Genomic DNA, 25753 nt, shown 5'->3' with positions numbered 1-25753 from the left:
TTTTAATTTTGTATTTTATTAAAATTAATAATTAACATATATACTTAATTGCGAATTATATGGATGAACAAAATCTCTATTATGTGTGTAAGAGATTTCGGAACTCTTTGCTAAAATAATTAAAATTAAAAGTCAAATATAATTTTTGAACACTTTTATATTATTAAAAATATATAATTCGACTCTCGAAATATATTAATTCATTATAAAACGTATACGTATTAGTATTTTTCACATATTAAAATGATTAGAATAAATTAAATTAATTATTAAAAAACTAAAAATTAATTAAACGACTTAGACTTAGATGATAATAATAATGAAACATTTATTAAAAAATAATTATAATAGGTCAGGTTAATATTTTATTTATTTATTTATTTATAACATCATAAAATTCTGTCCTTTCCGAAATACGCGAACGCTACGAAAAGATAAATCTCGTACATGCCGCCGGACGAGTTCATGAGCATGAGACGCTCTTATCTTGGGAACGTATTAATAGTTACTGCATTGACTACTACTACGATATGGCGCTGAAATCAGTGAGAAATGCTGGTCTCTCCTTCATCCAGACCTTTGGCGATCTGTCTATTAACAGAGAGAAGGATGAGAGTGGTCATCCCCTCGATTTAGCTGCAACCGGAATTCAAAGCGCCTCTATGTGCACAAAACGTGCACATTGAACTACGTAGCCATGTGCACGATGCTCCCGAGTGGTAACAGGCTATGTGCACGGTACGTGGTTCGATTCCGTGCTATGTGCACAGATGAGCGCCAGTAACACGTAGCTGTTAAAGGAGATGAGTTCGAGACCTCGCAGGGCCAATTTTTTTTTTTTTTTTTTTTTAGTACGACTATATTTGTCAATTTAATGAAATCCTTTTAATTATTGTGGAATAAAGAGATAAAATGCATTTCTCAAGCGTACGCGAGAAAATCGAAATCAAAAATAATGAGTGCCGTATAAATACATATGGAATAGAGCGTTATATCGAAGAGCGTGTGGCATAGCGTTAAGGGGCTAGACACGTACCGTCGAGGTTAGAGGTTCGATTCTCAAGGAGTGACTTTTTTTTTTAATATTTTTTTATTTTAAATAAAATTTTTTTTTACCATAAAATGTAATTTTTACACAAAATAAATGTAAATAACACGATTTATTTACTTATAACACGTATATTACAAAAATGCATTTTTCTTTGCCTCAAAAAGCCGTGAAAAGCCGTCTGTAGAATAGCTGTATGCGATAGGAACTTGTATGATTATCTGTTTAATTAAAAATTATCCGATTTATGTCGTGTTTGGTGTCGTTGAAATCGCAAAAATCTCAATAATCCATTAATATTATTTTCGAATAGATAAAATGCAAAATAAAGGTTTTAGTTTTTCACTTATAAGATGTTTATATTTGTGAATTGCCATGGATGGGGAAGCCTATTGTTCGAGAGTTCGGAACGTTCTTTGATCTCGATACTCGGGCGCTCGGGCCCGCTTATCTTTTCGAGCTCATCTCACAACTCGTCGTGTGCGAGAGAGAAAGCGAGACTGCGAGTATAGAGCGAGCGAGAGGACCTATCATCAAAGAAAGTTCCGAACTCTCGAACAATAGGCTTCCCCATCCATGGCAATTCACAAATATAAACATCTTATAAGTGAAAAACTAAAACCTTTATTTTGCATTTTATCTATTCAAAAATAATATTAATGGATTATTGAGATTTTTGCGATTTCAACGACACCAAACACGACATAAATCGGATAATTTTTAATTAAACAGATAATCATACAAGTTCCTATCGCATACAGCTATTCTACAGACGGCTTTTCACGGCTTTTTGAGGCAAAGAAAAATGCATTTTTGTAATATACGTGTTATAAGTAAATAAATCGTGTTATTTACATTTATTTTGTGTAAAAATTACATTTTATGGTAAAAAAAAATTTTATTTAAAATAAAAAAATATTAAAAAAAAAGTCACTCCTTGAGAATCGAACCTCTAATCTCGACGGTACGTGTCTAGCCCCTTAACGCTACGCCACACGCTCTTCGATATAACGCTCTATTCCATACGTATTTATACGGCACTCATTATTTTTGATTTCGATTTTCTCGCGTACGCTTGAGAAATGCATTTTATCTCTTTATTCCACAATAATTAAAAGGATTTCATTAAATTGACAAATATAGTCGTACTAAAAAAAAAAAAAAAAAAATTGGCCCTGCGAGGTCTCGAACTCATCTCCTTTAACAGCTACGTGTTACTGGCGCTCATCTGTGCACATAGCACGGAATCGAACCACGTACCGTGCACATAGCCTGTTACCACTCGGGAGCATCGTGCACATGGCTACGTAGTTCAATGTGCACGTTTTGTGCACATAGAGGCGCTTTGAATTCCGGTTGCAGCTAAATCGAGGGGATGACCACTCTCATCCTTCTCTCTGCTATTAATCTGTGGTTTCACGATGTAGTTCACGTCTACTTTCTCAGAGGGCGCATTAGTACACGCGTACACTGAATCGCGATGGCCGCTCTCAGGTTTCTCTCTGATTCTATCTATGATTGTGGATCGCAAAAATCCCTAGAACAGAGTCCTAGGGATTCTATAGATATGGTATATTTCCTCTCTTTATGAACGTAATCTATGGATTTGAAGGATTTTGGAATTGTCACACGTGTATTTGTATATAATTGAATAAAAATGGGGTTCAAAAGGAAGAAGCGAGATGACAATGATCACGAATACGATCTCCCTCCGAAACATTTGCAAATAAGTCATATCAAAAATCAGGAAAAGCGTCTTATTGTAATATTGGAGAAGGCCCAGTTAGAATCTGTGAAGGTGAGGTTATGATTTCTTTCTTGTATCTATAGATACTTACAAATTTATAAATATTTCTCTTATTATTATAAATTATTTCTTTGAATTCATGAATTTAACTTTGTTACATGTAATTAAATTTGTTACATGTAATTTATTTTTTGTTACATGTAATTATTACATGTAATTAAATTTGTTACATGTAATTTATTTTTTGTTACATGTAATTATTACATGTAATTAAATTTGTTACATGTAATTTATTTTTTGTTACATGTAATTATTATCTGTTTATAATAAACAGCTAATATTATATAAATGCAAAAAGCATTTGTATAAATTTTTGACACTTGCAAGCTTATATTAATAAATAAGGGCAAATTAATTTATTATAAAAAAAAAGGTAAGACTCTTCTCTTGACCGTACTGGCAAATATTATTTATTAAATCACAACGTTTCGACCCTTCTTTGAGTCCTTATCAAGTGATCTAGATATACATAGAGAAGAAATACAGTACAGAGATTAATACAATAAAAAAGTTACTTTACTTAACAATATTACAAAATAATAAAAAGAAGCGAAACATACTTGTGAAAATAAAAATAAAATTATAATTTTAAGATGTCAAGAACGAACATAGTGTCGGTTTGACAACACGTCAAGACTTTTAGACGAGTTATGAGAGACTCCAAGGGTCGAAATGTTGTGATTTGATAAATAATATTTGCCAGTACGATCGAGAGAAGAGTCTTACCTTTTTTTTTAAATTCTGTCTGGCGATTCTCAAATATCTACGTTTTTATTTATTTAATTTATTATGTTTACACTTTCTTCAGGTTGGAAATAGCTTTGAATTATTAAATTGTGATGATCATATAAGTATTTTAAAGAAACACAATCGTGACGCAGGCTCATGCAGACCAGATATTGTTCACCAGTGTCTGTTAATGTTGATGGACAGTCCGTTAAATAGAGCTGGACTATTGCAAGTCTATATTCATACAGAGAAAAATGTACTGATAGAAATTAATCCACAAACGAGGATACCAAGAACATTTAAACGTTTTGCTGGATTGATGGGTGAGTGTCGACAATGTGTATTTGTCTTTATTATACACAGTGCATTTACAAAGTTTAAGACATTACTTAAACATAAATCTGAGAAAAAAACTAATTCTTGTTTAATCTTGAACATAATTTCCCTATAAGTGTTTTATATCATACAGCATCTGGATGCCTTTGTAGAATTCTTGTGTTGAAATGTTATATATAATTTACTCATTATTTTGGCTGTTTTTTTTACTAGATGAAATCAAAATAATGTCTCTTTAATTGCAATTTTACTTTAAGAGACAGAAAATAATCGTCAAGTGTTAAAATCTAGCAAGTAAGGAAAGAGGGTAAGAACAATAAAATATATTACTTTGAAAGAAGTTATTTGACAATTTGTCACAATTTAACTATTGTTAGGCAGTTCCTTATTTGCTAGATTTAATGTTAATTATTAGTTTTAGATAATCATATATTGATAAATAATCTTATCTCAAAGTTTTCTCTTAAGGGTCGGCAGGCGACATGGTGGAGACGCCTATCGGCCGGCCGGGAATTACGGATTCTTATTTTCCAGATATTAGCGAAAATATTGAATGAATCTTATTAAATTTAGGATATTCTTAATCAGTAAGCTCATTTGTAGTCCTCTAAAGAGCTATTTTATGAAAAAAAGATAAAAATAAAAATTTTTAATAAACTTGGGGGAATGCACAGCTAGGAACGGGTAAGGTTGGGTTAGCCGCGAGTCCGTATTTTATTTATTATAAATTTTTAAGAGCGAAAATGTAAAATCCGGCCTTTTAGAGGACTGCTTTATTATATAAAGAATATATTAAAAAAAATTCACGAAGTTATGTCACTTATTTTATGAAATATCTGGACGATAAGATTCTCACTAGATTCATAAGGAGCAGGAGAAATTTCTGTGGTAACATGCTGACTGCTTGACAAGGAGAGAGCATCATTCCATCTTTGTCTCTCTTACATCGCATATGTAGTAGCGTCCATGTAGGTACAAACACTAATACGTGAGCACACGGATGCAAATATTGAGAGATAATGTCAGCAAAAAGGCTATCATATTATTTTTATTTTTTTGTATATGTATGCATATGTAAATAAAGAACAAAAATAAAAACTATTTTAAGATGACATTTTATAATTAATTTTTTATATGTATTTGCATTTTATTAATATATATTACATTTTTGATATGTTTTTAATTTATAATTTATATAAACATAAGTATGAAATAAAAATTGAAATAGTTCTGAAAATAAGTATATTAATGATAAAATTATTCAAAACAATAAAAAAATTAAATTTAATATTTTTTAGTGTTTGTACCTACATGGACGCTACTACATATGCGATGTAAGAGAGACAAAGATGGAATGATGCTCTCTCCTTGTCAAGCAGTATTAAAAGCCATATTAAAAGCTCTAGCTTCATTCAATTAATAATCCAATATAATAATCAACAATTATTTTTATATAATATATAGTATTTTTAAATATTTTTAAATATTTAAAAATATTTTTTTTAAGATTAATTGAGGAAAAGAATATTTTAAATATAAAAAAATATTTTAAATATTCTTTTTCAATTAATTTTTAAAACAAATTTTTAAAAATATTTTTATATATTCAAATACTTATTATATTATATAAAAATTATTGTGAATTATACTCATTGGAGTAATAATTATTGATTGAAGCTTGTTATGGCACAAACTGAACATCTTGTACATTGTCTGTATAATATTTTACTTATTTATAAAATGTTTTTTATAAATAAATGAAATATTATATATATATAATATATAAGATTATAATATATAAGATTATTGATGTTACATTGTATAACTCTCATTTCTTTCTCTCTGCTACATAAGTACTTATGACGTGAAAGAACTTACGAGTAACGTATGATGGCTCAATGCAAGAATATTTAATCACGTAAAAAACTTGAGTTCAAATATATCAATATCAATTTTTTTACAATATATTGGAATATAGAAAATCATAGAAATATATTTTTTATATAGGCGATAAACTTAAAAATTTGATATTGAAAATATTTTAATCATTTTACAACTACACATACTATAAATATATAAATGCAAAATAATTCCGTAAATAAATTTCAAGTAATAAATCAATTGCACACATGCACACAGCTGGTATGTAGATTTTTATTAAATTTATTTTCTGAATTATTTTACACTTATATATAGTGTATGTAGTAAAAATATTTTCAATATATTAAAAAATTTTTAAATCGCCGAAATATATTTTTTTATCATTTTTCTATATTCTAATATATATATATATATTATAAAAAAATTGATATTGATATATTTGAACTCTAATTTATATACTGGATGATATACTGAACATCCTTGCATTGATTATACATTACTCAACGTTCTTTCACGTTATAAGTATTTGGAGCAAATTATACAATAGCATCAATAATCAAAAAGAAATCAAGAATATAATCAACATATCCCTTATATAATATATATATATATATATATATGTTATATATATATATATATATGTTATATATATACGTTATGCACATATGTGCATAACCATATATACAATTTCCAAAAAGTGGGTGCTTATTAGTCTTGCTACGTTACTGCTTTCTGCTACGGAAGGCCAGAAAGCATTTTCAGGCGGCATCTCGCGTATACCGGCACGGTAGATGAACAAGGAGAACACGTGATTATCGGTCCTTGTCTCTCTTACGTGCGTCCGCGTGAGCGATGCAGTTGGTGTATGTACGTGTACAGACATACACCACTACATAAAACCCGAGAATTGGTTTCTCGGCGTTGGCAACACTGAAACCGGAGTTTCGCGTTGTCACCGCACGAGGTCTCCAATATCAATTCGGAGTTTGCCTGGGTGTACTGCCGACCCTTAATGACTCTAATTCTATTAGAACTCATTTAAAACTCTATTAGCCATCTGCTGATTAGTTTCTATTTTTCTAAAGTAAAATTGGAATTAAACGGCTATATTGATTCCATCTCACAATCAAAAATTTCTCAGAGGTATTCACAGAAGCTGTACACTTATACCAATTAATACACTACAAAAAGATTATGTTGAAGACTAGACGAAATTTACAACACTTTTTTTGAAAGATTTATTAGATTTATTATTAGATATACATTGAGATATGTATATTATTTTTAATTAATGTAGCTTTAAAACTTTAGACTGTACTGTATAGTTGGTAAATTTATATGAATTTATAAATTTATATTAGTAAATATAAATTCATATTAGTAAATATAAATTCATATTAGTAAATTAATATAATAAATATTATATTACAGTACAATTATTGCATAAATATGGTGTTAGAGCATCTGATGGATCAATGAAACTTCTTAAAGTAATTAAGAATCCCATATCAAATCATTTGCCAGTTGGTTGCCATAAGTTATTAATGTCATTCAGTGCAAACAAAATATTAAATCCACGAGAGTTAGTACCTTCTGAAGAACCAATTGCTATCGTAGTTGGAGCTATGGCACATGGCCAAGTAAATTCTTATATTATATTAAAAATGTTGCTATTACATTAAAAGAGTTATTGTGGATCTTTTATATATTTATTTTTTTTAGGTTGTAACGGATTATACAGAGGATACTATTTCGATCAGCAACTATCCTCTCTCAGGTGCTGTTACATGTAGCAAATTATGTACAGCATTTGAAGAAGTTTGGGGAATTGTCTAATAAAAAGTTCTTTTTTTTTTTTTGTAAAATTAATTTTTTATAAAATTCTAAAATATTTTATAAAAAATTGGCTTTTTATAAATAACTAAACTTTTTATAAAAAAAAAAGCTAAATTTTTTCCAAAAAAAAATTAGACATAAATCAGCTATTTAATTTTAATATTTTCAAAATCTTTTTCCAAAAACTAAATTAATGTCATGTAACTAGTAAAAATTTACTTATGTTATATTTTTGTTTTATTTTTTTATTCACGATATTGTTATCCACTTGTATAATTATTCAGATTAGTTTTAGATAATGATATATTGATAAATAATCTCTTATCTCATTAGAACTCAATTAAAACTCTATTAGTATTAATACAGAAAAAATTTATTTGTGACAGTTTCTCATACATTCTTCGAATTCTTCTATTAAAATTATTTGGAGAATTTATTTCATCTGGTATTGTAAAGAAGGTAAAAACTTTCATTTTTTGATAATAATCTTTTAATTATTCAGATTAGTTTTAGATAATCATATATTGATAAATAATCCTTATCTCATTAGAACCCAATTAAAACTCTATTAGTATTAATACAGAAAAAATTTATTCGTGACAATTTCTCATACATATTCTTCTATTAAAATTATTTGGAGAATTTATTTCATCTGGTATTGCAAAGAAGGTAAAAACTTTCATTTTTTGATAATAATCTTTTCGGTGAAAAAAAAATTCTAAAGATTCTAAAGGTACTTTAGACAGCTAGGAAAAACTGTATTTTTATTGATTGTATTGTAAACACAATGCCACTAAAAATTCACAATTAATAAGAATTTTTCATTCGTGACAATTTGTCATACGTTTTTCTTTTCTTTGTATAAATTATTGGTATGTATTCTTCCCGTGCATTGCTGTTTTCTTGAATCTGTTGAAAATAGCTTGAAGTCGTTTGGAAAATTCTGTTTACCTGATACTACAAATAAAAGAAAAACTTTATGGTCGTCCCTTTGAGAAAAAAATACAAAGGTTTTAGGGTCAGTTGTATCAGTTTCTTAATACATTTTATCTGACAGATAATATATCTGTCAGATAAAATGTATTAACCCGACAGATAGTATATCTTTGTTTCTTCTCAGGTATATTAAAAAAAAAAAAAGGACGAACATATGCTATCTGTCGGGAAATATTCACCAAGAAGTTGGAACAACCGGGTCTTAGGTAGGTTTTAGGAATTATTTCTACTGACTATTGTGAACACGATGACGTGTATAGAAATTCACAGTAAATATAAAAGAATTTGTTATTATATAACAATTTTACATTTCTATTTTCTTTGAATTGGCAATTAAAATTATTTGGAAATTCTTTTATATACAGTACTACAAATAAGATCAAAATTTTTATTTATAATCGTCAGTTTTTCCTCGAAAAATATCAATTTTATGTTAGACACAGATGAGAGAATAAAATTTTTTTGTTATTTTTACGGGCTGCAGTATAGAAATGCGATAACATTAAAATTTGCAATTAATATATAAGAGAGAATTTTTTCGTAACATTTTTTTGTTTCCTTGGAATCTGCTGTTGCTAGAATCATGTGGAAAATTCCTTTTACCCGATGTTACAAATAAACTTTGACTTAGGCTTAAAATTCCTTTGAATAAAATCACAAAGGTTTTATTGTTTGTTTAAGAAGAATAGGATGTCAAACTATTATCTATTATTTGTACTGGTTATAGATGACGTTAGGAATTTGTAATATAAAAGAATTTTATTTTTATGTTTTCATATATATTCTATATATATTATTATAAACGCAATTGACATTAAAATTCATAATTTATATTTTTTATTTGTAAAATGAATTTTTTGTTTGTGACAACTTTTTTTTATACTTTGCACGTTTTTACTTTGAATCGACACTCATAATTACTTGGATAATTTCTTTTACAATATTTATAATGTTATGAATATAAGAAATCGAAACTTTATTCATAATTATAATTATTTCCTCGAAAAATCTTAGTTTTACATTATAGATACAGAGATGAAAGAAGGAAAATCTATTGTTATTATTTCTATATTGATTATATTACATATAAACGTCAATTGACATTAAAATTCGCAATTTATTTATATTACTTATCAAATAAATTTTGTTTGTGACAACTTATTTATTTTCTTTTTTTTACTTGTACGTTTTTATTTTCTTTGAATCGCCAATCAAAATTATAAATAAATAAGAAATCGAAATTATTTATTCATAATTATAATTTTTTTTTTTTTTTTTTTTTTTCGAAAAATCTCAGTTTTACATTAGATACAGGTGAAAGAAAGAAAACCTAGAAAACCTATTGTCATTTCTATTGATTATATATTATATTACATATAAACGCGTAATAATATTAAAATTCGCAATTAATATATATAAACAAGAAATTTTTAAATCTCGACAACGTTTTCTTTTTTTCTTTGAATTCTTTACTGGTGACAATCATTTGAAAAATTTCTTTAATTAATTTTTAATGACATAATACTAAACGAATATAATAGAAGATAAGATATTGAAACTTTCACTTCGTAATCGCATTATATATATCGTATTTCTTCGAAAAGTGTCAAAGTTTGATACGGGGAGGCAGGTAGGAGAATGAAAAGCTATTGTTATACATCTATTGACGAATCGTAAACGCAGTGACTCATCAATATTTCAAAGCTCTTGGACGATTGGAGAAAATTCCAAAGTGTAATTGACACAGGCCAATCGTCGTTCAGAACAGGCGGCTTAAAATGCAGCCGGAAACCGGGAAACGCGCAGAGTCGTCGACGCTTCCATCGCGTGTCTAGTACGCATATCGTAGTACGTATTTCTTTTTTGACTTTCGTATTTCGGTTGCGTCATCGAAGTAGCACGAGTAGCTTTTATCAATCACCGAGTATCCGTTGAATTGTACGGAGAGGCGTCCCGCTCTTTCTCTCTCGCTCTATCTTTCGCGAGAAGTCGCCGTATCTGTCAGATACGCAACGACCTCACTGCGATTACGTAGCGCGAATCAAGATCGTCCGAGAGTGTAAGAGGTGGTGATCCAGAGTCCAGAGTGAAATCCCGAGTGCACACGAGTCGCCATTTTGTGTGCACGCGAAGAGAGACGCGTCCCGACACGTGTCAGCTGATTCATAGGACCTGTTAAACATGGATGGAAAGACGGTGTTGGTTGGAAATCAAGAAACTAAAATGTTTATCAGTTTTTTTTTTATTTCTCATTAAGCATGCTTCACAATTAATATGGGCCACCTTCCGACGTCTCGTTTGACTTTCGTAGTGGCCTGCGGTCACGAGTCCGCGATATCTGCCGATGTCGAAGTGACAGGTGACGTTTCGTGACGTTTTTCGCGGGAGCGAGGCGCCCGAGCCGCGTCTCCGAGCGCGATATCGAGATTATATTCGACGTCCACGTTCATCACGTTTTCCCGGCGTCCCTCGACGGTGCGACGGACACGAGGTAAAAGGTCAAGCGTCTACGTGTCGCCATATTGATTGCGCGTTCGCAGGCGGAACGCGGTGACGACGTACGTACACGTCACTGGACGCGTGAATCGCGCGGAATTTATCGCCACGTGCTCGTCCACCCTTTTTTTTCCATCGTTTATACATGTTTATTCACGCGATGCGAGCAAGGGGATTCTCGTATATTCGGTTAATGTCTCTTTTAAGGCCGGCAATTATGGATTTTGCGCCTCGTCGAGGCTGCTTTTACCCATCATGCGTCGCGTGGCAACGGCAGAATCGTGGAATCGGACCGTTACTCGAGACGCTGCGATTGATATATATATACACATACATACTTATATATATATATATCTATATAAAAGTTGCAAGGTTAGATTTCGCATTTCGGCAAATTAAACGCGCCGGGCGCGCGCTTTTTCCGTACAAGTGACAAGAGATTGATTAGACGAGGGTCGCTTTTGGCATTTATCGTTGGAGAAACGATCGATTTTTTTTTTTTTATTATTATATTGTGTACCCGTCGCGAAAAGTGCATTATGGGTGAACACGAAACGATGGAAATTAACCATTAATTTTCGGATTGGACAATGTAAACAGATATATATACATACTCAACTATTGCAAATAAAAGATTTACAAGTAATTATATGCATGCGTATTCCTACCGTCCGTACTATATATAGAATTCCGTAGAATATTATATAATAAGTATTTATATATTTTTAACCTTCAAGAGGTTCTGGATACATACATCATCTATCATAATAAGATATCTTAAGTTTCTAGAGAATATCTTGTAACACAAGTTCCAAAGTTTCTTCGATAAAAATAGATAAAATTCTACATATATATATATATATATTCACGTTTCTTATCAAGGGATGCTAGACGACGCGATAACGAATCAAGCCCAGGGTGAGTTCGTTATCTAAGCCCGCCCGGCGATAAAAGTTCGAATCTCCCGCGCCCGCGCTCGGGCTCGCTCGGTTGCGCTCGGGCTCGCTCGGCGGCGCTCGGGTCTACTTGGCGGGCGCTCGGGCTCGCTCGGCCGACACTCCGGGACGGGACGCGCGCGCGGAACGGCGGAACGGGACCATTTCAGTACGTCGCGGAAGAATGCGTAGCCATTGTTGGTGCTGCGATCGTTGCTTCCCTTAGATTCCGTTCATCGTCATGGGCCAGGACACCGTCGCGCTTACGTGCGTGAGAACGTCGTCGCGGTTCGGCGCCGGCCATTGATACACATTAATTTCGGGAGAACGCTCCGCCGCCGGAGGTTGGCCGCGGGTTCGGGATTCGGGCCTCGCCGCGTCTCTTCTGTCCACCGCGGCCGCGCGTCACCGCGTTTCTCTCCTCCCGTAGTCGACGGGCGCTCGCGCCGAGTGAGAGTGAGTGAGTGAGTAGTATATTAACCCACGGTGGGGCGCGCACTATACTCGCGCTCCTGGCCGCCATAACACCAACCGCCGCGACCAACCAAACCAAAACCGAACGCGAGAGAGAGAGCGCTCTCGGCCCGAGGAGTCGGTTTTCCTCGAGGAGGACGGTGTTCGCGTTGGTGGTGGTGCGCTATTCCTTAACATTATTCGCGGTGCTTATTTTCCCCGTGGACTTCCGCAAGTCAGGTAAGCGATCGCACACGGGGATCTCTCCCTTCGTAAACGGGAAAAACGCTCTCCGAAAAACGGCGGCCCGTGAAGAGACGAGAAAGGGTGGGGAGTGGCGGCGTACAAAATTCCGGGGCCGCGCGCGGACGGCATTTTTTGGCGTGTGAGTGAGCGCGTGTGACGCGGAGGCTTTCCTCTTCCCGAAGCGAGAGCGCGGCCATCGAGAGAGAACAGACCCGCCATGTTGAGACCTACGCCGCCGAATCGAGGTGTCCGGTAAGTGTCCGGATTTCCGCGCGAAGGAGAACTCGGCGGCTCCAAGTCTCTCTCTCTCTCTCTTTCTCTCACTCGGAATTCTCACGGCGTCATTTCTCTCTCTCTCTCTCTCTCTCTTTCTCTTCCTCTCGCGCGCTCGCTCCGCTTCCTCCCCCTCCCTCCCTCCCCCTTCTTCGTCGTGGCGCCAGTCAACTCGTTCACTCGACTGATGGATGGATGGTTGGATGGTTGGTTGGTCCGATGAATCGTCCGGACGGCTTGTATTTTGTGTTTGGGCGCGGAGTTCTATTCTGTGTGAATTCTCAGTATTTTTCTGACACCTCCTTCTCTGTCTGTTTGCCGCCATCGTCGACGTCCTTCGTTCCTCCTCGCCGCCACGCTTTATTCCTCGTCCATGGAGATCTGTTCTTCCTGCCTCGAGAGCACCTGTTCGGATTTTCGATTCCGGAAGGAATTTTAGTCTGTCGCGATTTTTTTTTTTTTTTTTTTTTTTTTTTTTTTTTTTTTTTTTTTGGGCTTCCCTTCTTCCTCTCCCGCGCACCGCCAATTTTGCATTCTAATAGCTATCTCACTTTCTAGACCAAGCGCGTGTACCACTTATCTGTGCCACTTTTGTCAAACTTTCCATTTGGCTTATCCGAACTTTCCATTTTTGGCCACCGAGGGATACACGACAAGTGTTTTTTTTTTCTTTTTTTTTTTGTGTATCTTCTCCTTTTCGTGGTCCAGTTCCAGAGTCTGTCTCTCTCACTCGTGTGTTTGCGTGTGGACTTCCAGAATTTTTCATTTTCAAATGTGTAATTGTTGATCTCTATGTTTCTCCTTGTACAAAAAAAATAGTCCTAGTTGCTTCACACAAGTACAAAATTGTTATCGCTGAAAGTCTTCTGTTGTACAAATTTTAGTTGTGATCGTTGAACATTCCTTTTGTGTAGATTTAAGTTATATAGGCCATTAGACTGGTATTAAATTAATGTCTTTCTTTAGTTTATATATGTATCTATAGAAATAATCACTTTTTTTTCTCAAAGTATATATTTAAGATGTGTATGTATATATATATATATAGTTGGAAAAATTTTAAAATCAATTTGCACTTTTCTTGAAAGTATTACGTAAATGTAGCCTCAAGATGTTAATTTTCCATCAATCTTGAATAAAAGATAGAAACTTTGAAAAAAAGTAATTTTGTGTGGCTTTTTTATATGAAGAAAGATGCCAAGATTATAAACGTTACATTCAAATAGCGTAATATAATTATATTGAACTTGAAAGTTTTTAACGTGTAACATTCAACATATACGTATATATTTAATTTTGTATTAGTAAAACTCTTATCGTAACAACATAATATTATATATTAAAAATAGTATTCCGATACAGTATTTGAAAGAGAAATACTTAATTTGCACATATTTCCATTGAGAATCTGTCAATATATAGCAATACGCAGTAAAGAATAGATTTCGCTTTTCCAGCATGATATCTACTAGATTCAGTTTTGCATGATATGTTAAATAATAAAAAATTGCATATATAAATTTCTTGAAAGTACATCTCGATATACAAATCATTCTAAAGCAATGAAACAATTTTTTGGGGTTGTTACACAATGGGGTCCTATTGTTATGTTATCCAGATGTTGCTAATGTCGCGAGTCTTACCTGGAGGTACGGAGTCTCACAGCAGTATACAGGGCTGACATTCAAAGTACTACCATTTGGTAGACTTGAGTAGTGTTATGCCTCCTCGGCACCAATCTTCCTCGTCGCAGCGCAATCGTCTTGGCAAGCAATTAATGAGCTGCTATGCTCAATTAAGAATATATACTTGCCATCTCAATTGTTGATGAAGCCTCATAGCGTCAAGCATCAACGTAAGGCAGTTACCTGCTACGTAGCATTTATGTATCATATATGTCGGAAAGGTAGGTGAAGCTCATTATCGTGACCTGAATGAGCATATATTATAAACGATTAATTGAAAAGAGAAAATATATATACATATCTATGTAACAAGACATTTAATAAGCGTTCAAATGTATCTTTGATACATTACATGCATTATTGAGTTGAGAAAATATAATCTGCAGAAAGATTCGGTAAATTTCAACTTTGGGAAAAAATGAATGAAAAAGATATAGGAGTGTATACTAAATGAAGTCAAAGATAAACATTGGTATTCCTTTATCAAAAGATAATGATGCAGTTTACTAGATAGGATTGACTAATTCTGACTCTTATCATAAAATTAGCATACTACATAAATAAATGCTCCGATATATGAGTGTCATGCAATTTAACTAACACGATAGCCTCTATTTTATTTTAATTTTTTATTTTATAAATAAAACTTATGGTATTTTCTTTCTGTTGCAGAAACGAAGTCAAGATGCAGCAGGTGGACACTATCTCGCAGAACAATTCTGTAAGTAATTAATATTTTGCGATAGTGTAGAATATGCAGCTGGCTTTTACTTACTCACTAACGCAATATTTCATAGCTGCATTACATTTTGTGATATTTCTACACTATCCGTCATATCCCATGTAGTTTTTTAATGCATTACATATTACACAGCATCATTATTTCTAATATAATGTGTTTAATTTTGTAAAGACACATTTCTCTCTTACTTATCTTGAAATAATTGTATATAAATTACATGTTCAATATTTTATTACAAATAGCACATTGTTTTTTACATGTTGCTATCTTATTATACCTCCATGGCTGTGTAATAGATTTTTTACATCAATTTTTATCTTTCCCACATGTTTGGATATATATTAATTTCTAATATTCTGTTTGCAAATTTCATTTTTTGCATAACTTCCTATGTATACAATATATTACACAAACATATACATACTTTTAACATCTAAAAAAGAGCATTGTTTTGACTGAATAGTATGATATATATGAATTACAGTTAGATGTGGAGGAGCGAGAAAGGCTGTGTAATATACCGAAGGTGAGATGCCTTGTTGACTATAGTCTCAACTAGGATAGTTGTTGAAATTATAATTGGCAACTAATAATATATGCTGTTATGAATAATTAGTAATTTCGCTTTCTGTCAAAGTAGTAGTAAATACACATATAAGCTTATAAATAAAATATTAGTATTCTACAGAATTTATAAATAATAAATTTCTTATAAATATTTTTTCTAATATAAATTTTGTTATAAAATTATTAAAATCCATTCATATATATAGGAGCAAGATTCTTCTTTCATTTTGCTCACCATGTTGCCTATCATTAGTATAACTTTAAGCATATATCAATATTTATAGCTTATATGCCATGTTTTATGTTGTCTGAGAATGTATAATCTTACATCTTAGAATTATCAATCAAATTATTTCTAATTTAATAAGACATAAAGATATTTCTGTAAACTTTTTGCATGAGCTATATAAAAGTGCCATTATATTTCATTTCTAAATTCTCACCTGATTTCAAATTTTATTATAAGTTTCTAGTAAACGTTTTCTTATGCAAAATTCTAAATTGCTTGCCTATGGTTATGGAAATTAAATATATAGCAGCCTAATTCGCTCGCTGCATGAATGGGATTATTACAATTCATATGATTAATTGAGGAGTTTTTTTTATACACAAATCGTTTTATTACAATAGAGAGGGAGAAAGAATCTTTATTTTATTTTATTATCATATATACAATTTTTCAACAAAAATCGTTTCTGTCTTTGATTCTATTTTTATTATTTTTATTTTATTTTTTATTTTATTCTTTATTATTTTTATTTATTTATTTGTTTATTTTCCTTTTTTAGTATTTTGTTTTATCATTATATCAAGCGCATAATAAATATTCAAACATTGGGCAACTGAAGAAAGCATTATGCGTAATAACTTAAGCATTAACAAATATAAGCTTAAGTTCTATTTCTTTTAAGTTGCATTGTCGACTTAAATATTTTCTACGCTCTTTTCCTCTGAAGGTTAAATGTATACTCATTTTGTGTTAAGTGCAAAAAATGCTAATTACAATGACCATTTCATTATCTTTAATGCAATTATAACAATGAACATTCAATGAACTTTTGATGCTTAATATATCAGAATTGATCATAAATGGAGTTTGGTGTAAAAATGATTGCGACGCACGTTTTAGTGATTCGGAATTTATTATCTAATAAACAAATATATATCTTTTAGTTATTTCTAGAAAACGAATGCATATTTTAGTGCAATAAGAAATATTGATTGCACAGAAAAAAATGGTAAAAATGTCACAAGTATGATAAAGTTTGTATTAATTAGTTGAAGTGTAACCATTTATTGATTCTTTATATTCACAAGCAACAATATATACAAATGAATATTTTATATATGTGTTAAATTAAGAAAAATTTTATTACTTAATCTTGACTTATAATTTAACTATAATAGTATTTTTATAAATATTATAATTTATAAAATTAATTTTTTCGCGAAAAATATTGAAGTATTAGAAATAAATTTTGAACATATATTTTTAAAAAATTTTAATTTTAATTTTTTATTTATTTTATTTAAGGTTTCAAAAAAGATTTTTATAGAATTGCATATAAAGAATACTATAACCTTTCAATAAAATTATTTGATTAAATGTTAATATCTATATTGTGTATGTACAATCATGCATACTTAATATACAATTTAACGTTCGTGTATTAAAAAATATAGAATATTTATATATTTTTTGTAAGGTCTAAATAAGTTACATATATTATATATGTTATATATATCATAAATGTATATAAGTTTGTATGTGAATATATGTGTATACATGCATTACACATTTTTAAAAATTTTATTTTATTATTTTTTGTACATATATTCTTTGATAAAAATTTTTTTATATTGAAAAGTTTAATTTTTATTGTTTTATGTAGTTGGCTATTACAATTTGTACAAATAACACATATGATAGGAAAATTTATTATCGTTTTATAGATTAAATAATATCTGGAATTATTTCAAAATTTTCCATATTTATGAAATTGTAACAATTAAAAAATTTCTTAAATAAATGAGAGAATAGTTTTTCCTCAATATAATTTATATCATGAAATGAGATCGTTCACCCTTTAATAAACAAAATTCAAAAAGTAGATTTTCCAAAATCTTTGCTTTAATGCATCATATATGTTTTTCTGATTTTGTCTTAAGATTGTTTTTTATTTGTGTCGTCAAAAACGTAGTAAAATTTTTCATGTTTATATATATATATATATATATATTTATTTATTTATTTATTTATTTATTTATTTATTTATTTATTGACAGATAAAGTTTTTTACCTATTTAAACGCGAATATTTAAGATATCAAGCTCTAAATTCTATTTCTCTAAAGATACATTTCTGATAATGTTAAATGACTCGACTGTAATAATGTTTGGATTAGAATCCATATTTACATGAATATTCATATTTACATGAGAATGTCTATTCCCTGAGAAAATAAATTTTAAAACGTTTATTGTTGCCTACAAAAATCAGAGAATTCTCATTGAATTTTATTGAGGAAAGCTATTTAATTCTTTTCGATATATTTTCAAATCTAACATTTCAAACTTCAGGGATTTTTTATTTATTTTTTTTATAAATTTTTTAATTTTTAATGAGTTTTGCTGTTTTAGAAAAAAATATATACCTATATATAACATATATATATAATAAAAAAGACTTATTTAAAAAATTGCATCTAAAAATATATGTTCTAATTTAACATATCTTTAAAATATGATATAATTTAAATCTAAATTTTAAACAAAATCAGGAAATTTTTTAAGACTTGTGTAGACCCGTTTAACGATCATTCGAAGACTCTCGAAAAATGGTAAAAAATTTTTGTAGGAGGTTCGGAATTATTCCCTCTTTACAAGGTTGAAACATTTAGGTCGTAACTTCTTTGATATTTATTTAACAACACGTCCATCACATTAATATGAGTTTCACATTTTGGAGAAACGCATACAATAAAACAAAAATTTTTAGAAAGTTGTAGCTAAAAATTCGAGTTTTATCTTCTAAGCTTCGTGCATAATGGCTTTTCACAGCGGGACATGTTTTTCCAAGGTTTGGGCCACTATTGTATGTGCCTGTTTCTAGAATTCCATAAAAAAAAACGGTAAAATCTAAAATTTATTCCGAACGTTGATTTCTTAAGACATCACCCCTCTCTCGAAGGGCTTCAGAAATTTTTAGGCTTAGGGTTTCGGGTAGTCGGAGCTTATGGTCAGTCACTAACTTGATGGACAAAGATGGTGACCATTTCGTTAGAAAACGTGCTAGATGTGCGTTCCTAGAGTAACATATATCTATTTATTGTATTTATACTTAATACGTTAAGTGAGTGTATATAGAACATTTTCAGAGGGAACAAAGAAAATCAATGAAAATGCTTCAACGGAGACCAAGAAAGTTAATCAAACTTCGATGAATTGTATCAGTTTCGGTATTTTTCGTTCGGACCACCACGTGTTGTGCACAAGATAATTTATTGTTAAGAAGAAAAATGCTACATGTAACGGTAAATAACAGTTTTTATTAATTAAAGAGAAAATTGTGTTAAATTTTTATTAATTAATTAAAAAAAAAGGTAGTAATATATTTTTAAATTTTTTCGCGCATACGCATAACCACGTGGATGATGCATTTCACATTTTTGCAAAGAATTTTAGGAAATCAAATCGCTACTAAAGTTAATTTTAATACAAGAAAAAAGAGAAAAAAGTTTAAAACAAAAGAATTTAAAAAATCCTTAATCTTTTTAATGAATAAAGAAATTATAAATGATTTTTAAGATTTTCTTTGTTCTCGAAAATTTGAAAGAATTTTCGAGAACAAAGCAATATGCACGTACAAATATATATATATATATATATATATATATATAGTTTCAACTATTTTTCTTTAAATATTGCAATTTGTAAAATAGATTGTGTAGAACTAATTTAACCTGTGTTTATAATTTTTTATATATTTATACATTTTTACATATATTATTTAACTATATTATACATATATTTATTTAACGTTTATTGTGTACATGAGATACGTAATCATTCTTGCATTTAATGAATGTGTTAAAAGTTAAAAAAAATTATGATATAAATGAAAAAATATATATTTTAAATTATTAACTTTTTTCATTACATATGCAAAATAATATGTAATATTGAAAAACTTAATATTATATAAACTTAATATTAAACTATTAATAATGGATTATTAATTATGTGTATTCATAATATAATTTAATATATTTTATATATTATTAAAATAATAAAACAAATATAGAAAAATAGTATGGAGATTAACACATGTTCTATATTGTATTAGTACACAAGTTTGTTAAGAGTGGCTACATAGTCTATCGGAAAACAATCTCTACTCTTTCCAATCTTTACTCTAAAATGCATGATACTAACACATATTAATTAGAGATATGATATCTAATAAAGCAGTACATTAAATAATTATGAATTTTGTAGTTTGCAAAAAATGTGATGTGCTTGATATACACACCTCAATCTTGATCTATCTATATACTATATAAATGTATTAGTATACAATTCAAAAGTACACGCTATTTCTTTCTTTATATGTACAATCAATGAAATAATAAATGAACAATACAGACGAGCACACCTGGTAAGGCTGCGGCGCCAGCGAGTCCTACGAAGGAACCGCCACCACGTGACGAACCACCTCTGGAACCGGTGAATGGCATAGTTCAACCGCCGGTTGTTCCACCACCGAATCGTCCAGGGCGCATCACGAATCAGTTATCATTTCTACAAAAAGGCGTCTTAAAACCAGTATGGAAGCATCAGTTTGCGTGGCCCTTCCAGCAACCCGTAGATGCAAAGAAACTCAATTTACCAGTACGTTACAATTCTATCACAGAACTTTTATAAATAGTGTTACGCAGCATATATATGTGTGGACAAAGAATGAAAAGCATGAAAGTGATCAAGTTTGTTTATTTATAATTAAAAGTATAAAATATATTTAACGAGGCAATTATATGTAAATTATTTTTGCTAAGAAATTTCTTTGATTTAAAAGGATTATCACAAAATCATCAAAAAACCAATGGATTTGGGCACAATCAAAAAGAGGTTGGAGAATTCATATTATTGGAGTGGGAGAGAATGTATTCAGGATTTCAATACTATGTTCACCAATTGCTATGTCTACAACAAGCCAGGAGAGGATGTTGTGGTCATGGCACAAGCTCTCGAAAAGCTGTTTCTTACGAAGGTATACTCTTTAATATATTTGTCAATCTTTCTACATCTATTTAATTTCTATTTCAGTGAAAAATTAACATTAATGAAAAAAAAAATTAAAATTAACAATGTTTAGGGATGAGGCTTACGAGCGAATGGTAGGATGATAGTTGCAAAAATCAGTCTTGATGCACAAGAAAACTAGTATATTTCAAATTTACAAACGTTTCAGTTCTCTAATTCTCTAAACATTGTTAATTTTAATTTTAATTTTAACGAGCATTGTTTAATTATGAAAAAAAAATTAAAGATTACAGACAGAAGATTAAAGAATATATACAAGATTTTGTTGCGTATATGATCAAATAGTAGCATATATCGTGACAATTGTTTAGGTGGCACAAATGCCGAAAGAAGAAATGGAATTGGACCCACCAGTTCCAAAGGGACCCAAAGGCAAGAAAGCAGGAAGAGTCGGTGGACCAGGAGTAGGTGGACTAGCAGGAGGCACAGGAGCAGGTAGAGGCAGACCAGCTTCTGGTGCAGCCGCTGTTACTTCCAGTGTGCCGAATAATTTAACACCTTCTGCTACGTCGGCTGGGACAACCGGCGTTATACCTATGCCGCCCCTCGGTACTCAGGCACCGGCTTCAGTACCTGGAAGCACAAATACAACCACCATCGCCCCACCATCGAGTATGGGCGTCGCGCCGATAGCTACACACAATTCTCTGCCTCAGCAAGTTGTCCCTCCGACAACGGGTTATCACGCGCAGCCAGCGATGGATCCTCAAGCACCATCTGCTGTACCTCCACCTCCGCAAGTCCCTACAACGCCTACTGTAATGCCTCCGTCGCAACCTGCGAAGGTTAAAAAAGGAGTGAAAAGAAAAGCTGATACTACAACTCCCACCGCCAATGCTTATGATCCAATGTATGCACCTCTGGATTCTAAGAATGCTAAAATACCCACGAGAAGAGAATCTGGCCGACAAATTAAGAAGGTAATGTACATTCTTTATTGTATTGCTACATTTTATTCATTGTATTAATTGTTACATTTTATGTTTGAATCAAAAGTATTGAAAATTGTGTGTGATCTGTTTATATCTAAAAAATACATAATAGCGCGATAGCATCTACAATTTTAAAGTCGAATATCATTTATGGAATGATGAGTATCGCTTTTAAAAATTGATTTCTTTTAAATTTGTATGTAAATATAAAAATTTTCACACACACACACAGTTGCATGAAAAAAGATCATTGTATTATATAAATATATAAAGAATATGTAAATATTCAGATGAAATTTTTATATACAAATTTGTTATTTTTTTATTTTTAGATATAATTTATAAATTATCGTTTATATAATTATAACATTTGTACACAGTTGAAAAATTTCTGTTAAATTTAACAAACATCACATGTCCCAAACGGTCCACAGAAATTTTTGTGTTAATTTAACATAATATGGATATGTTAAATGGAGGCACGAATACGAATATTAATATTTTAACACAAAATAAATGCAAATCTTAAAGTAATTTAAAATAAATTTTGTGTAAAATTAACATTTTTAATGTAAAAATGAGTTTTAATGTAAAAATTAATTTAAAATTTGTTAATTGTAGATTTTATCATACCTCCATTTATATTATAAAATAATATCAACATTTTTAAAAAATTTTAACAGATAAATTTGTCACCAATAAAACAGAACATATTTATTAAAATGTAAAATTAAAAATATTATATTTTAATAATTTAACATTTAAGTTTAATGAACATAACAGCAATATGTTAAATTAATACATAAATATGTTAAATATTTAACACAAAAATTTTAACGGGGACTGTTTTTAACAAGAAAATACAAATTTTCCTACTATGTAAACATCTTTGATCCTTGCATGTGTTGCCATATCATACTTTTTAAATGATATTAATCATTATGTATTAATCATAAAATGATATAATGATAATATAATTATATAATGATTAGTATCATTAAATGATGGATTAAACTCTTCATGACATGGCTGTTGGCTGTTTCAGCCAACGAGGCAAGCGGAAGACGGCTTAGTGCCATACCATCAGGCCAATATGCCTTTAATGGGGGCAATGGCCCAACAGGTACATTTATTACTATTCCTTCATTTATTCCTTCCTTTCATTTGTGTTGTCTTATCATCTATCAAATGAAAGTTATTAGAGAGATTTCTGTTTAAACGACAATTTTATAAATATATCTGTAGCATGTCTTGCACTGTAGCGCGTCTTGAGGGCCGGTTGTTCCAATCTGTTGGTAAATTTAACCTGATAGATAGCATATCTTTGTCTTTTTTTTAAATAAGTTTAAAAAAAAAGACGAACATATGCTATCTGTCGGGTAAAATTTATCAAGAAGTTAGAACAACCGGCCCTGAATCTCTTAACGTTTTGTAAGATAAAATTTATAGAATTGGATATATCTTTTTTTATAATACAAATATATATATATATATATATATATATATATATATATATATATTATACACTTTAAAAGAAAACTAAGACAGTTTTATAATTTTCTAATTTGTATAATTTTCTATTAATATTTTTATGAATAAATTCCTATTTAAAAAAATTATATACAGCTTTGATGTTACAAACATTTGTTTCTCACAATATCTTTGTAAATAACTTTTCAGCCTCCGCATACTGGTGTTAAGGGGAAAGAGAAATTGTCTGAAGCACTGAAGTCTTGCAATGACATTTTGAAGGAACTCTTTGCCAAAAAGCATTCGGTAATTGTTATACATATGTTGGTTCTTATCTACGTAGTACATCATTGTCTATGTAATACACCTAAGTATTACATCATTGTAAAACAATGAAGTATTGCGAAGATGGTTATAAAGGAGTATTTTGGATTGTAAAATTTGAATTTTTTTCTTGACACAAAGCCGTATGCTTGGCCATTCTACAAACCTGTTGATGCAGAACTTCTAGGACTTCATGATTATCATGAAATTATCAAGAAACCTATGGATCTTGGTACTGTAAAGGTTTGTATTTTTAATTGATTTTAAATGAATGTAACATCACAGAGAGAAAGAGAAATACAGTGTGCTTATATAAAACATTTATTTACGCAATTTTTCTAAAAATGTAAAAATTTTAGATTAACATATTATTTTTGCATTATGTTTTTCTTCTGCAATGATGATACAAAACTTTCATATAAAATATAATGTTATTCTTTTCTTTTCTTTTTTTTACAGACTAAAATGGATAATCGTCAATATAAAACAGCACACGAATTTGCGAGTGATGTACGACTTATATTTACTAATTGTTATAAATATAATCCTCCCGATCATGACGTTGTTTCAATGGCACGAAAACTGCAAGATATATTTGAAATGAGGTTAGTGGTTATTAAATTTTTGCAAAAATATCAAACCTAAATGCACGACACCAGTTATAATTGTGTAATTAAACATGATTAGATACGCGAAAGTTCCGGATGAGCCGATGGGCAGTAGTATAGTGGCTATAAAAGGAAGTAGCAGTGGCAGTGCTACTAGTTCCGGAGGAGAGAGTTCTTCTGAAAGCGACGATTCGGTCGAGGAACGCACTCAGAAATTACTCGCTTTGCAGCAAGAGGTATGACTTTTTTTTTTTTAATTAAGACTTCTGGCTATTCACCGACCATGTTGGAATTGTGACGCCAGAAACGAGAAAATGCACACTAAAAATTCTGAAATACCATGGCCGCGGCGAGAATCCAGGAGCCTTAAGTAAAATTTATTTATGTGCGAGTTTAACACGGGGAAATTGATCTTTTATTCTATTCATAGCTAAAAGCTATGCAAGAGCAAATGCGAAAATTAGTGGAAGAGAGCGGCAAGAAGAAAAATAAGAAGAAGAAACCGGAAAAGCCAAAATCAAAGCCCATGAGCAATAAGAACAGTAGCCTTGTTGCCAGTCATACCGGTGCCATGAAGGAACTAATGAAACCTAGTGGTATTCCTAGCGTGTCTGACAGTGTTGGTGCTAGTATAGCCAGTGTTGCGATGGGCGCAGGCGATTTGAAGATGCCTGGTGGTATGGGCAGTGATCTCCATCATCAAGCTACAGCAGTAGGACCTAATAAGGCTCATGCTGCGGGTAGTTTAGGACATCATTTGCCCACAGCAGCTAACGCTAAACCGAAAGGGAAAGGTCGCGGACCTGGAAAAGCTGCCACCACCGCGAATACCGCAACCAAAAGGCCGAAAGCTAACAGCAGATCGGCTGGAAATAAGAAAAAGAATACTGGCAGCCAACCACCTCCAATAACGTTCGATTCAGAGGATGAAGACAACGCTAAACCCATGTCCTATGATGAAAAGAGACAACTCAGCTTGGACATTAATAAACTACCGGGTAAGTATAATTAAACTCCTTATTAGTATAGTTAAATTAAACTCCTTATTCTATATTATAATGAAAAAT

The 25753-nt window shown here is 31.1% G+C and overlaps 2 protein-coding genes across 17 annotated transcripts in view; both read left to right on the top strand.

The window, feature by feature from the left end:
- The first annotated feature begins 2629 nt into the window (after positions 1-2629).
- LOC114936099 (ribosomal RNA small subunit methyltransferase NEP1) lies at positions 2630-8809 on the top strand. Of its 2 annotated transcripts, XR_014925522.1 has the most exons (5): positions 2630-2846; positions 3664-3907; positions 7233-7441; positions 7524-8096; positions 8758-8809. XR_014925522.1 is itself a non-coding variant. In XM_029309124.2 (4 exons), exons 1-4 carry the CDS (start codon positions 2706-2708, stop codon positions 7635-7637), a joined length of 708 nt encoding a protein of 235 aa, XP_029164957.2. In that variant the 5' UTR covers positions 2630-2705; the 3' UTR covers positions 7638-8099. The 2 variants fall into 2 exon arrangements, 1 of the variants encoding a protein (XP_029164957.2); XM_029309124.2 differs by lacking the exon at positions 8758-8809 and having other exon boundaries at positions 7524-8099.
- A 1549-nt stretch (positions 8810-10358) lies between these two features.
- Positions 10359-25753, top strand: part of LOC114936131 (homeotic protein female sterile) — a 35911-nt gene continuing 20516 nt past the window's right edge. The window contains exons 1-13 of one of the 15 annotated variants that reach the window (XM_029309171.2): positions 10359-11124; positions 14655-14942; positions 15394-15442; positions 15948-15989; positions 20675-20920; positions 21105-21299; positions 21664-22272; positions 23330-23407; positions 23965-24060; positions 24220-24321; positions 24538-24683; positions 24766-24922; positions 25117-25684. In XM_029309171.2, coding sequence (XP_029165004.1) covers positions 14932-14942; positions 15394-15442; positions 15948-15989; positions 20675-20920; positions 21105-21299; positions 21664-22272; positions 23330-23407; positions 23965-24060; positions 24220-24321; positions 24538-24683; positions 24766-24922; positions 25117-25684 — 2299 coding nt within the window. In that variant the 5' untranslated portion in view covers positions 10359-11124; positions 14655-14931. Of the gene's footprint in view, positions 11125-12203; positions 13016-13165; positions 13243-14654; positions 14943-15393; positions 15443-15947; positions 15990-20674; positions 20921-21104; positions 21300-21663; positions 22273-23329; positions 23408-23964; positions 24061-24219; positions 24322-24537; positions 24684-24765; positions 24923-25116; positions 25685-25753 lie in introns of those variants that run through there. The other 14 variants (XM_029309173.2, XM_029309172.2, XM_029309176.2 and 11 more) reach the window with 14 other exon arrangements.

This window comes from Nylanderia fulva, unplaced genomic scaffold, assembly GCF_048542155.1.
Source record: "Nylanderia fulva isolate GAGA-0341 unplaced genomic scaffold, ASM4854215v1 Scaffold42, whole genome shotgun sequence".
In the NCBI taxonomy this organism is placed as follows: Eukaryota; Metazoa; Arthropoda; class Insecta; order Hymenoptera; family Formicidae; genus Nylanderia; species Nylanderia fulva.
This window is presented reverse-complemented; position numbering and strand designations above follow the sequence as displayed.

Excerpts from the sequence above, each read along its gene's own strand:
- LOC114936099 (XM_029309124.2), top strand. The coding sequence starts at position 2,706 with ATGGGGTTCAAAAGGAAGAAGCGAGATGACAATGATCACGAATACGAT. Across the intron at positions 2,847-3,663 it reads CCCAGTTAGAATCTGTGAAG|GTTGGAAATAGCTTTGAATT; the intron begins GTGAGGTTATGA and ends CACTTTCTTCAG. Across the intron at positions 7,442-7,523 it reads GAGCTATGGCACATGGCCAA|GTTGTAACGGATTATACAGA; the intron begins GTAAATTCTTAT and ends TATTTTTTTTAG.